The sequence below is a fragment of the Protopterus annectens genome, chromosome 12.part0 (genome assembly GCF_019279795.1).
Source record: "Protopterus annectens isolate FY-2018-M chromosome 12.part0, PAN1.0, whole genome shotgun sequence".
Taxonomy (NCBI): Eukaryota; Metazoa; Chordata; order Ceratodontiformes; family Protopteridae; genus Protopterus; species Protopterus annectens.
The window spans coordinates 335,623,236-335,637,581 of NC_056746.1; the positions used below are offsets into that span (position 1 = coordinate 335,623,236).

The window sequence follows — 14,346 nt, forward strand, 5'->3', positions numbered from 1 at the left end:
TATCTGTTTCCCAAAATCTGATCCATGCTGTGAAATGTGGGTTTTTGTGCACAAAACAAGGATTTGGTAAAAACAAGTTTTACAGCCTGCTGTGCATTTTAGAAAAAAAAGTACATCATTAGAAATGCATTCATGTCAAGACTAATAGACTTCAGAGTAGATACTATGTTCCTGATTATTTTAAGACAGGCATTGATAACTTTCTGTGAAGTACTACAGTTTTGGTATTTTTATGGCATAGATGCTAGCAGTCTGAACCTCTGTTACCAGTCCCACACTATTACACATCAATTTGATTGTATTTGTTCTTTGATCATTTACTGTAGTAGGTGTTAGCATTGCTGATTGGAGGCTGTGGTTACCTCTTGATAGAAATTATTCTCTGATGGATTTAAGATATAATGCCCTTAACTGCACTTAGTTTTGTGTTACAGCTGCTGGACTGAACTACCTTCTCCAAGACAAAAATAGGTTTGCATAGGAAATCTGTAGCAGACAAAACTGAAAGCAGAACATTCTTTCTCTTCCTCAGAGACTCTTGCAGAACCCTCTCTGCAAGCTACACAGATGAAATTGAAGCGGGCACGGTTAGCAGATGACTTGAATGAGAAGATTGCTCAGAGGCCTGGGCCCATGGAACTGGTTGAAAAGAATATTTTACCTGTGGACTCCAGTGTTAAGGAAGCCATAATAGGCAAGTAAACTCATGTCAGACTGCTTGACAAGTGTGGTTTAGTACCTTTTGTTTTCACTTAACAAAGACTGACTTCATGATTCTTTTATTTTTTGGAAGAGCATTTATCTTGCTGAATTGTTTGTACTCAGACATTGGTACTAATTGTATACTTGATGTACATTTTCTTTAAAACATACAGTGCACTAGTAATATATCCTGTTAAATCACATCTTTTCTCTTTTAAAAGATTTCAAGTTTTCTAGTTCATGTGTAGTCTCATTGGGAGGCAGGCTTGTTCATGAAACGTTGGTAGTTGGTAATTAACAGGTATGTGGATAATTATGAGTATGTATTGCTGTGAGGTTTTTCTCTGAAAGGCTGAGTTATTGTATCACAGGACAGAAGTTTTCTATTCCTTGTAATGAAGTGAGCTCAGATTTGATATGTATACATGAGTGTAGGTCAAATGTTTATGGATCAAAATGTAGACACTCACAATTCAGACACCAAATACCAACAGTTCACGATGTTGACATATCAAAACACAGACGAAAAAACATCTAAACCTACACTATAATAATAAAAATCAGTTTACAGTAAAATTGCACTAAAATGAAACAAGAAAAAAACTCTAAGCCATACTAAAACCAAAAGACGTGGATTGTCTGAATAGTGGCAGTGTTGTGGAAAAGGATTTTCTAAGGGAAGGTGCAGAGTAAGGCTTAGGGTTAGAGTATTCCAACACTAGTAAGGCAAAAGTTTGTTTACTAATGTTAGCTAACTCTAATCTATTTTATTATTTTTCTAATTTTTTTGCAGAGAACTCTTAACCTCTGCGTTCTTGTTAGTTTTCATTTCACTTTTCAGCCAGGGCATCCCAGAGGTACACAGAATCTAACATCACAGAAGGACTGACCAGTTGGATTACAGGGTGTCTGTGTCACTTTGGTTACAACCAGATGGATGTCCAAATTACAGTTCCTGTTTCCAAGTGCTGGGATTGGGTTTGCGCTCAGTTTACTGGAGCTGCTCAATGTTTGTCAACTTTATCCAAAGGTCTGGAGTGTATCTGCACTGAAATCCAAGGCTTCAACTGAAAAAAAAAAAGACTGACAAATAAGTATATTTTAAACCAGCACTGCACTTTAACTGTATTTAATTGAATTGCTGCTTCATTTTTGCTGTTTGTGACTAAGTCCAACTAGCCCACTGCCTTCTTAAATACCACATTCAGAAAAATCCTGACACAGTGGACGGACAGTTTCTCATCATTTCTCCTGTCAGCTTGATTTATGTGGGCATCTTGAGGCAATGTAGCAATTGCTTCATGAATACTGACAACCATTTACTCATAAAGCAAACTCACACCCTATGTGAGAGATGCAAGTACACTGTGGAATTGGACTTGATTCTCTCATGTAAAAATAAACTAGACATCAAACAGGTTGTCAGCACGAACACTTCACCTTTCACGCAAACCTCACCTCTCACACAAAATAAGGTCATGACACATAAACCCACATATGGGGAAGTTCTCACTAAAAGCCTACCAAAAAGAACATAGACCTCCCAAATGCATACCACCCACACTCTTGCAGAACCCTCTCTGCAAGCTACACAGATGAAATTGAGTAAAGAAACCACTACACATTTCAACACACACATCTGTGTCTCAACAAATAAGCCCCGAAGGCAAAACACATCAAATGTCTTGGTCATAGGTGACTGTAGTGAGAGACACAGATGTCCCCCTCACCAAACTAGACAAGGAGAAGGTCACGGTCAGCTTCCTATCAGGTGCCAGGATCTGACAAATCACGCATGCACTCAAGTCACTCAACAAGTACCATTATGACTCTGTCATAGTCCATGTTGGAGTGAATGACTTGAGACATACCTTTCTCGACTATATGAAGACAGAGACGTGATGGAACTCTCTGATTATATGTCCCAGATAAGTGTGTCCCTAGCCCTAAACAGTATCCCACCCTCACCCAGGATGATGACACAATATAAACAAAAAATGATTGACTTTAACAATTGGCTCAGTTTCTGGTGTCAGTCCAGTGGGATCCAGTATCTGTCAGCCTGGGAGGATATGGTAGACAGACCTCATTGGTTTGATAGAGATGGTCTGCACCTGTTCCCCCGTAGGCTTTTGGATACTGGCAAAGGCCCTTGCCTCCCCCATAGTGCCTTTTTTGGGCAATGTCAAAACAACAAAGTTTCCAATGTAACAAAATCTAATTGAGACAAGCTCAGGGTCATGCTGCTTAATGCTAGGAGTTTAAACATGAAACTGCACTCCATGAAGGCACTCCTGACCTTTGAGGATGCTAATGTCTGTACAGTTGCCAAGACATGGTTCAAAGCCACTGAGAGCAGCCCGGCCATGCAAGGCTACAATGCATTCCACACATTCAGACCTCAAAATGAGCATGAAGGAACCAAAGGTGGAGGTGTGTCCATCTTCATTAAAACCAAATACACTTCAAGACTGGTCAAACAGCATGAATCTCTTGAACTACTTCATGTCCAGTTAACTAGCATTGCCATGTTATTGCTAGCTGTAGATCCCCCACCATGAACCAGGGTAAGCAAACCGCCTACCTCGATTTACTGGAATCCATCGTCATACACCCCACACCATAGTCATGGGAGATTTCAGCTATGCTTCCATAGACTGGGGGACATACACAAGCAAAAACACACTCGCCCAGAGGTTCCTGGACTTTGTTAACACAAATGCTGTGGAACAGATAGTCTGCACCCCCACTAGGGGCTGTAGTCTTCTGGACATAGTACTTACTAACATATGGGGGGGTCACTGTACTCCACCATGCAGGATGCCGTCCCTGGTTAGGTCAGACCACAGATCTGTCTCCTTTGAAGTAACTACTGGAACTGACACCCTCACAGGAAAAAAAAAATTATAAAAAACTTCACCAAAGCTAACTACTGTGTACTAAGCGATAGTATAAAAAGCTTCATACCACCTACAATTGCAGACACCAGTGATCACTATTCAGAAGTGTAAGCAAATGGCCAGTGTAAGCACTTAAGTGACTGCATAAACTCTGCTGTACCTGACCAGATCAAAACCAGGTCTTCCTGTAAAAACAAGCCACTGGGGTGGGTGTCAAGTATAAACAGATTATATAACAAGAGGAAGAAACTGTTGTCCAAAAGCAAGAGGGATATCGCTCTGCAGAGGAAGAGTTCCCTTCTAAGCCTAAAGAGGAAAATCAGAAATCTTGTAAAGTCTTCTAAAGCAGATTACAAAACTAAAATTGTGTCCCTAGGCCAATGATAATCATAAGGCATTCTTTAACTACGTCTGAAGTGTAAAAGGGGATGCCTAGCTATGTGCCAAACTGTTGTAGATGGTATCACTCTTACTACACTGGAAGATATCGCCAACCTGTTAGTTGATAAAGGGTGAAGTTTGCCCTGAACCTATCTCCACCTACCATATCCCAAAGCATACCTGACACCAGTCCTCTGTCTAGTATCTCTAAAGAACAGGTAATCTCTGCAATTGCTAAGGCCAAAAATATGGCCTCAGTGGGACCAGATAATATCCCAGGTTGTTTAATAAACAAACTAAAACAAGACCTAGTGGATCTACTTGGCATTCTCTTTAATCATAGCTTGAGAACTGGCTATGTTTCTGCAGAATGGAGAACAGCAACAGTAATCCCCCTGCACAAAGGGGGGCCATCAACTGACCTTGGGAACTACAGACCTATAAGTCTAACCAGCCTTATCTGCAAGGCCATGTAAAGAATTATCATGGACCTTATCAGCAAGGACATAGGCAACCTTCAAACACTGGACCCAACCCAATTTGGCTTCTTTGAGGGTAAGTCATGCTTATTAAACCTAATAGACTTTTTGGAGAATGTCACCAAAGCCATGGATGAAGGTAAGACAGTGCACACAGCCTATCTCGACCTTGTCAAGGCTTTCAACACAATTCCCAACTCTGGCATCATTGAGAAGCTCTCCCAGATAGGGATTAACACTTATGTTATTAGATGGGTAGCCATTTGCTCACCAACAGAACACACACTCTCAAAATTGGTGACTCCACCAATAGACCAATCACCAGTGGAGTACCACAGGGGTCTGTGCTGGACCCCTTACTATTTGATATCTATTTCTCAGAAGTCCAGGCCAAAGTAGATGGCCTTTGGCTCACCAAGTCCGGTGATGATTGCAAACTGGGAGCAATCACTGAGTCCCCCAATGAAGTCAACATATTACAAGAAGGGCTTACACAAACAAATGATTGGTGCCAAAGCCATGGTCAAAATCTAAATGCAAAAATGCATTATCATTCCATTTGGCAAAACGGGAATTCCCTACAAATTACAATATTGACAGCACACCCCTGAGTTCCAACCCAGTGGTGCGAGACTTGGGAACACAGGTTGATAGCAATCTGAACTTTGACCACCAAGTGTCCACAGTGGTAAGGAAAGCCTTCTGTGTAGCGCACCTCATAAGCATCCAGGTCAAGGGATGTTATAACTCCACTGTACTTGACCCTCATCAGACCACTAATAGAGTATAATGCAGTCTTTTACATGACCTCACCAGAAACCTGCAAGAGCGGGAGACCTCAGAGGTTTCTCACTAAGAAAATGCAGGGACTCCAAACTATGACCTACGTTAACAGACTGAAAGCCCTGTCACTTTACTCTGTATCTTATAGGCTGTTGAGAGGTGACTTGTGCCTGGCCTATAGGGCAATCTCCAACCCTGGCCTAATGGAAATGCTCCACATCTGCAAGTCATATGGCTCAAGAGTCACTCGCTCTAGGGATCTCAACTTAGCTTGTGACATAAAGCGATTATGCTTGAGAGACAGCTATGTCTCCCAGAGACTGCCGCTTCTCTGGAGTAGACACCCTACTGACGTAAAACAGAGCTCCTCACTGTCCCTATTCAGAAGCAACCTAGATAATTGGATGAGAGACAGCAAAGTCTCCCCTGGGATGGCACTCATGTCCTTCATGGACAGGGGTAGCTGATGTTGGTCACAGAACTGCTCTGTTCATAAATTCATTCTGTGAACTACCTAAAAAAGAACAAATGGGGATACTTGGGATTAACATGGCTAGGCTTGTAAAGGGTCTAGGGCTGCTAGCCTAGTAACCTCCTGTGAACATATGAACATCCACTTAGTCACCTTTTTCCTTCACATGGCAGACCCTGTGATCACTACATCCATCCCCGACCTCAAAGCTGCAGGAGCTATTCCAAAAAGCCTAACTCTCCAAAGTTTTCACTGAGAATGTTGCCATTGTGCAATGTAAGCAAGTTTAACATAAAAAGCTTTGCAGGATATTAATTTTAACTAGTCAAATACATGCTTACCCTGTGCTGGAAAGTGGCTGTGACATTCCCCCCAAAGGAGTAGTTCTTGCATTCTAAGGACCACTTACTAAGTTGATCACTGTCCTTTCTCTTGACTAATAGATTGCAGTGTATATGCCGGTTACTTAGTCTCCCCAGCTTCTTGGTGTCTGCTTTCAGTAAATGAAAGAAAAACTGTTCTGCTTTGTGTCTCCTTATTAATTGCTCTATACAGGCTATAAACTGATTGCTGTCTGTGTTAAGTGGTCATTTCCCAATCTGTACAACCAGACATCTCACACATCCACTTAAACAGCATGTTTATAAAACAGTACGCAACCTGTCCAAGTTTAACCCATAAATATTCATTACTACCCATTGAAAAAGGGCTTTTGCTCAGATGGACTATCCCGGTTAACAAATGTCAAATAAATAAATATCATCTATTGACTGGAACATCCTAAAAACCCTTTTCTTAGGTGATGCTGTAAATGAATTCAATACAACTTTCCTAAATTGCCCTGCACCTCCTAGAAGGAAGAGGCTAAAAACAAATAATGGAATTTGGCAGTCCAGAAAGAGTAGAATGCTATTGCAAGATGGAGAAAACATGTGGAAAGAATGGCAAAAATATAAAACACCACAATATCTTGAAAAAAACAAATACATTTAGACAAAAATGTCCTAAAACAACATTCAGAACAATAGTAAACATATCAGCCATTAAAAAATCTTGCACCCCAACCAAAAATTCAACACTAACTCATCTACCAGTAACTCAGCATTTGAAACTGCAAAAAATTAAACTCTTATTTCATAGATAGTATTGCATCCCTAACCAAGGATTCCACAAAATATAATCCCAACCCTGCCCAACAGCCACATGTCACTACATCCACTTTTGCTTTCAAGCCTGTGCCCACATCCTATATAAAGCTACTTTTAAACAAACTCAAACCATGCTCTACTTCAGCTAATAACCTTCCAAGCAAGTGCCTTACATTAGCAGTTAGTAGCATTGCCTGTCTATTCCTTATAAGTAGGTCAATTCAGAAATTTCATGTTCCCTGGCTTCTGGAAAAAAAAAAACACATTATCCCTCTATACAAAGGAGGAAATTCAACAAACATCAGCAACTTAAACATACAGCACTCTTATCCCACCTCTCCAAAGTACTTGAAAATGAATTGCTAAATTATCTATTGTAGGAAGAACTCCTGTCCCTCATACAAAGTGGCATCTGTTCCTGTCATAGAGCTAGTTTTAACCTTTATAGATATCAATAAAGCTAGATATAATGGCAAACTAGTTTCCTCCTTATTTCTAGACTTGTCTAAAGCTGTTGACACAGTTTGTCACAGCAAACTTCTACTTCAGATGTCCTCACTAGGGTTATCTTAGCCCACTCTTCTATTATTCAAAAGCTACTTGTCCGGTAAGTATCACTCTGTAAAATGGCACTCCACCCTCTCTCCATACCTCTCAGTCACCACCGGTGTACCACAAAGCTCTGTCCTTGGTCCCCTCCTGTTTAACATTCTCACCATCACTCTCCACACATCCACACAGTAGGCCTATCTAATACAATAGTTAGTTGACATCCACATTCATATTCACATAAGACAACATGACAAATCTAAAACAAATTACTAGGGAAGCTTTAACAGTCACTGAAACATGGCTTTATAACTCATGCTCAACCCCCCCTAACAAAAAGGCTACTATTTTTTCTCCCCCAATCCCTCTCTCAGAAAAGAAAAACAAAATTTAATCACCTCTTTCTTAATAATACAACATATGCAGTCACTTCTCAATCAAATTGTTAGGGATGATGGTGGTGGATGATTTTAAATTTGACCCGCATACTCAAAATTGCATAAAAAATTACCAAAAGCTGGGGATGCTTTATAGAGCCAAAAGCTTTCTCACCAAAGCAATTAAAATTACACTTGCCACTACTTACTTCCTACACTCAGTGCTTTATCCTGCTCCCATCCTAACTAACTTCTAGCGTCACAAAAAACAGTAATACAATAAAGTGATTAAATTTATAGCCAATACCCCTTTCAGAACCCAACACTGTATAGCACAAAAAACTAAACTGAATAGATCTATCCTATCCCCATCATCTACTTACTTGTCTGGCACTTAAAAACATTCAAAACAGCTATCTTCCTATCATGTCTTTATGATCCAGTGACCAAAAACTTATCTCTGTCCACAAACCTGTCAAATCTGCTGGGCATTTATCTGTACTCATACCTTGTTGCTAAGGTGTGGAAATCTTTACCTGTATCCATCAGGTCGATACCCTCTGTCCAGTCCTTTAAAACCATTCTGAAAGACTTTCTAGCTAAATCTGTCTCTTTTCTTGCTCATTCCCAAGATAAACTATATCCCTAAATATGAATAAGTACCTATTCATACTTTCACATACTAACTCCTCTTTCTTTACTCATTTTGTAACTTCAGTCAATTTCTCTCCCAGACTCTCTGCCTAACCATGCCATAACCCTGTTTTTTTCTCTCACTTCATATTGCAGTTCCTGTTTGTGTTATACTATCTTACCTTTAAAGTCTGTAAACTGGTTAAAATTTCTCTAAATATTATGTTATCATCATATAAGTTTTATCTATTTTAACCAGTGTTACCAAATTATGCATAATATGACATAAGTATTTACACTGTAGGTGTATTTCTGTTGTTTCTGAAGCTTGTAAAAGTATTGTTTTTAAAATGTTTTTGTATTGCCTCTGGACCTTTTCTTCCTGGACCTCCATTGAAAATGGAAATTAAACATTTGGATTTTCCCAGTAATCAAATGTCAGTAAAGAAATACTTAATGTCCTTTTGATTGGAGCTGCCAGTTTGTGTATTTTATCAAAAATAGGTACATGTTACTTGAAAGATATAGATGGTGAAACCTTCTACCCAGAGTAGTTTAATTTAGTGGAGGCATACTAAATTTTGCGTGATTTATTTCAATAACATGTAATGGACTTTAACTGTAAGCATGTGTGTTCACCCTTGCATACATTAGTGCATTGCCATGCATCCCTTTCACCACTGCTAGACACCACCAGTGTGACAGTGAGCAACCTATTTTCATCTTAGTGAGAGAGACTTGGTACCAGGATATGATCTTGAACCTGTTTCAGTGATAAGAAATAGACATTCACCTCTTGCATTAGTTTGTGAGAATTCTTTTTTGCTGTTTGAACAGTCATTTAATCTGTAATAGATATATTGGTTTATAGTATAACTAGAGGCCCAAGCTTTCAGTAGAAGGTATCTGTAGTTATCTGTGAAGGTACAGCTAGTTAGTTGTAAATACCTAAAAAGTCATGTGTTTTATAATGAAAGGTTCCTACTTCCTTTAGTAACTGAATGTACACCCCCAACCCCTGTTATGGGGACTTTCCTGATGATGTAAAGCATCTGGCAGTCTTAGTTTAACAGTTTGGGCTCTTTTTGAAGTCATATTGTCAGATGTATGATGTGCTTCCTGGACATGACACAGTCCAGGGAGCACTCCTGTAACAAAATGACTATTTTTAAGATGGTTATGGTCTGCTTTTTTTGTAGTTTTGACAGCAACATGTCCCAAACCAAAGCCAGGTTAAAGAGGCCATGAGTACCATACCTGTGTTCCCAGAGTGTCACTTTCCATTCTGATACATGTTTAGAGGTAATTAATGGTCTTGAGGTGGTATTGGATCTGTTGTTGCTATAGCAAACTTGTATTTAGAGTTGCATAATTGAAATTAGATGTAATGTATATACTTTTGCTGAGGTATAGTGAAGAATGTTATGTAACTAAAGAGGCTTAGACAACAAGCTGTATCCATACTCTAGGCTTCACTTTAAGAGAGTGAAGACTGTTGTCACCTGACATGTATATCCACCTACAGTTAAGAGAAAAGACTGTTGTTGTCACTTGACATGCATTACCTAGTTATGGTTAAAACCCACTTTATTAAAGAGACATGCATATTTTTCTGTAAAAAGAACAAAAAGACAGTAGATAATAAATCCTGTGCAACAGTTAGTGATTTTTAAAAGTATCATAATCTGTAACTAATATAGTCGTTGGACATGTAACTACAATATTTTAAATTTTAGCAAATTGTAGTTTCATTAATAAAATTACTTTACAGTGTTCAGAGTTATCAGTTCTTGAAATGTACATTCACTATAATGAACTGATTTTCTAATCAACCAGCCATATCGAGTAACAAGAGGTGTTGCTATTATCCTGAGACATCTCAGGTTTAGCATCTTTTCTTATGATGTTCCGAGTTTGCAGCTGCTCATGGGGGTCTGCATTTGGAGTATTCAGGTTTTGCACTTCTAGTTGTACATTGTCACTGCATATGTTGGTGCTCTACTTATATAGTGACATCATTAGCAGATCTGATGTTCTCCATGTCATCATTCATCACCATAGGGTTTAGTATCCGATATTGGATCCAAGCTGGCAACATACTACAGATGGATCCAAAGCTCTAGCTCTTCCCTCTCCCATGATGCCCTGCTGCCCTTTAACTCCCAGATCTTGTTTGCTGTGAATCTATGCAGACGCGATTCCTTGGCTCTGGCTACAGATAAGTGTTTTCTATTTAAATTTTTTGGCTAGTTAGTTTAGTTAGTATAGCTTAGTGGGTTTATAGTGTGTATTCCCTCTTGCAGTACCTCTCCTCCCTTACTTTAGCCTTTTAGTGAGCTTCGTCTTTGGTGATAGTTTTTGGCGCCTTATTTTCCCTTAGCCGTTAAGGCTTTGTGTGTGTGTGTGTGTGTGTGTGTGTGTGTGTGTGTGTGTGTGTGTGTCTGTGTGTGTCTGTGTGTCTGTGTGTGTGTGTGTGTGTGTGTGTGTGTGTGTGTGTGTGTCTTTAATTCCTAAGTTTAGTTATGGCTGATAAGCCCTCAGGCTTTAAGAAGTGCTCCTCATGCAGTTGGAAGATGCCTAGTTCCAACTCGCATGAGGAGTGCTTGTATTGTTTGAGGACTCTGCACCTGGAGGCTGAATGCGACATTTATGCCGCATTTAACCCCAGGGCCTTGGTGGAGCACCACAATAAGCTCCTTTTGAAAGGTCTTACTCAGGGGGACCCTTTGTTTGCCCCTCGAAGGCTTCCTCTGCAGACCCAAAGAGGAGGACCCCTTCCTTGCCGTCAGCTCCTTCTAAGAAACTGTGGCTGTCAGATCCTAGGTCCTTTGGATCTGATCCCAGCCAAGTCTGTCTCAGGTCCGTGAGCCGTGGAGCTATCTTCTGGACCCATGATCTGACTAAGGTCAGGCCAACCTCGGATCCAACCAATTCATCGGATCTGATCACTATATTGGCTCGGCCTTCAGGTCCGACAGGATCGTTGGATCCAATTATAGTTATGGCGGAGGTAGCTGCTCCTCCTACCACCAGACAGGTAGTTCAGTCTGCTCCGAGGCCTTGGAGCCAAACCCTGGAACACCGCAGCAAGTCATTGAGATCCCCTTCTAAGTCTACTCACTCCTCTTACTCCTCAGGGTCTTCAAGGAGTCTGTTACCCTCGGTCATGGACAGGATGATGAGTAGCTTCCTCAAGGCCCAAATAGAGGTGGGGCTCCTGGATTCCCCTGCCCATCCAGCTGGGGGCTTTGCCCCTCCCTGTTTTTCATTCTTCTCTTCCAAACCCAGTGGTTTTGGAATTTCTGGACCTGGATACCTGCTGTCTGATCCCAGCGGGGCCGAGTATCCCCCTTTTCTTGCCCCCATCAGGTTCCCTGGCTTGTTCTTTTCCTCCACTCTCTGACTACCCCTGCCGGAGTGGTCAATGCTGACTCTGAGGGGACAGGATCTGGTACCATTTTCTCAGACTGGTCCCTTCCCATTGGCACTTTGGCCTTCAATACTTCTGGACCGGTATCATCTGGGGGTTGTGGTCCTGTTTCGGGACTTGTTCCTCCTCTCCAGGTAACTTCTCCCTTGGACATGGGGAATGCGACTGCTTTCAGCCCCTCAGCTTTCCGGGTGGTAGAGAGGACCTTCTCCAGGGCAGGAGTTTCATTTACAGCACCTCCTGGTCCCTCCCTGCCTCTGTCTACTTTGGCTGGTAAGGCCTTCCATCCTGTCCAGGGTGAGCCCTCCTGTTTGAGGCTTCGGGGAGTTCCCTCCCCTCTGGGAGTCCCTGCTTTTTCTGAGTCCTCCCCGGAGCCTGCCATGGAGGAGGTACATCATAAAGAAAGTTCAAGAGGAGGTACTTGGACTCTCCGTCGGAGTCCCTTACTGAGGACATGGACCTTGAAGGAGATGGGTCCCCCAGATCTCTGCCTGAAGATATCTCTTTTGTGGACATCCTTGAAGTCTTGAAGGAAAAGGGTGGATGGTCTCCCAACCCCCATCTTCAGAGGAGTCCGTGTTTCTGAGGCCTTTTGGGATGGGCCCATCTACTTCCTGGGTGTCCCCCCTGCTGACGAGTTAGTAGATTTGATCACCAGCAGGGCCTGGAAGGATCCCGACACTGTAGATCCAGTCCCAAAAAGAGCACACAAATTTTTCAGCCCTCCTGTGGATCTTCCTTTCTGGAGAAAAGATGTCCCAGTTGATAACATTGTGGTTGCCGCTGGCAGAGCAGAGCTCCATGGTCCATCCCCCAGACAGGGAGTCCCTGGCAATAGACCATCTTTGGAAGTGTGTGTACAGATCAGCTACTTTTGGGCTGAGAGCGGTTAATTACTTGGCACACTATACCCGCCTCCAAAGGGATTTGGTCCAAGAACTTTCCACTTCCCTTACAGAGTTATTGCTTGTGGAATACTTTAAAAAGGTGTCTCACAGGCTATCCACTCTGACATCCTTTGCAAACTCCTTGATGTGGTTCATTTTCAATGCTCCAAAAGCTACCCCTCTAGCAGCAGATACAGGCATCACTGTGAGGCATCATGCTTGGTTACATTTATGGGAGTTTGCGGAACCCTTCAAAGCATCTTTTGCCAACACTGCCTTTGATGTTTTTACCCTTTTTGGACCTTCCATGAAGGACACTTTGTCCCACAGTGAGCAGGAAGGGAAGACTGTCTGCTGTCAGGATCAAGCTTTCTTCTACCCAGAGGTCCTTTTTCTAAGACCCAGTGAGGAACTAGGAAGATGTGGTTCTGGAAGTCACAGTCTCCCTTCAAGGAAGCTCCTGATGACTCCTCTTCCAGAGCAGGGGGAGAGATTAAATGGCCAATGCCACCCTCGAGGCAGGGGCTGTCTGCAAAATCAGGGCTCCAAGGAACCCTTCTCTGAGCAGCCCTATCAGAGCTTCTGAAGCATTGCTTGGCTGCTCTGCCCTGGAGGCTGTCGGAGGTCGCATTTCAATACACCCACTAGCCTGGATAAATATCACCTCTGATCAGTGCTTGTTGAACATTGTTTTCAGGGGCTATTTCATTCCCTTTTTGGAACCCCTTCCCATGAGAAGTTACCTCCCCAACATTCTACCCAGTCAGAGGGAGTTGGCCTTTAAAGAAGTTCAACAACTTCTTCAAAAAATAGCTGTCCAAGAGGTCCCAGCAGGACAGAGAGGATCTGGTACTTATTCTCACTTCTATTTCATGCCAAAAAAGACAGGGGACCTGCGTCCTATTTTGGATCTCAGTGAGCTCAATCTTTCAGTCAAGAAGTTGGATTGTCACTGCTCATCCATTCTGCCTTTCTTACGCAAGGACGATTAGATGTGCTCATTGGATCTCCAGGATGCCTACTATCACGTCAAGATAGACAGACGTTCCAGGAAACATCTTCACTTCTGGCTAGGGGCCAATCACTACTAGTTCAGAGGCTTATCCTTCGGTCTCACCACAGCCTCCCGGGTGTTTATCAAATGTATGGCAGTAGTAGTGGGTTACCTGTGGCTTTTAGGGGTTTCAGGTCTTTCCTTACCTTGACGATTGGCTCCCCACAGCATCTTCGAGACATCGACTACTACAAGAGATCCATTATGTTCTTCCCCTCTTCTGTCAGTTGGGCATCACTGTCAATTTTTCGAAATCCAATCTGGTCCTCACACAACAATTGGAGTTCATAGGGGATCTGTTAGACTCCATTTCAGATAGCATTATTACCTCTGCGCAGGGTTCAGTTGATCCGGGAACAGGTCACACAGCTTTTAGACCTCTTACGTCCCCCTGTTCACTTGGTTCTTTGAGCCCTCAGATCCATGGCCTCGGCCATTCATCTCTTTCCCCTGGCAAGGTATCACATGCGGGTGTTACAGTGGAACTTAGTGGTTCAATGGTTGGCTGTGTTTCAGCCCATGTCCATGACCATAAAGCTGACACCTCTGTG

At 42.1% G+C, this 14,346-nt stretch overlaps 1 protein-coding gene across 3 annotated transcripts in view; it reads left to right on the plus strand.

The window, feature by feature from the left end:
• MRTFB (myocardin related transcription factor B) overlaps positions 1-14,346 on the plus strand; it is a 1,455,416-nt gene that overhangs the window by 842,488 nt on the left and 598,582 nt on the right. For all 3 annotated transcript variants that reach the window (XM_044089410.1, XM_044089411.1, XM_044089412.1), the window contains exon 5: positions 533-694. In XM_044089410.1, coding sequence (XP_043945345.1) covers positions 533-694 — 162 coding nt within the window. The remainder of the gene's footprint in view (positions 1-532; positions 695-14,346) is intronic.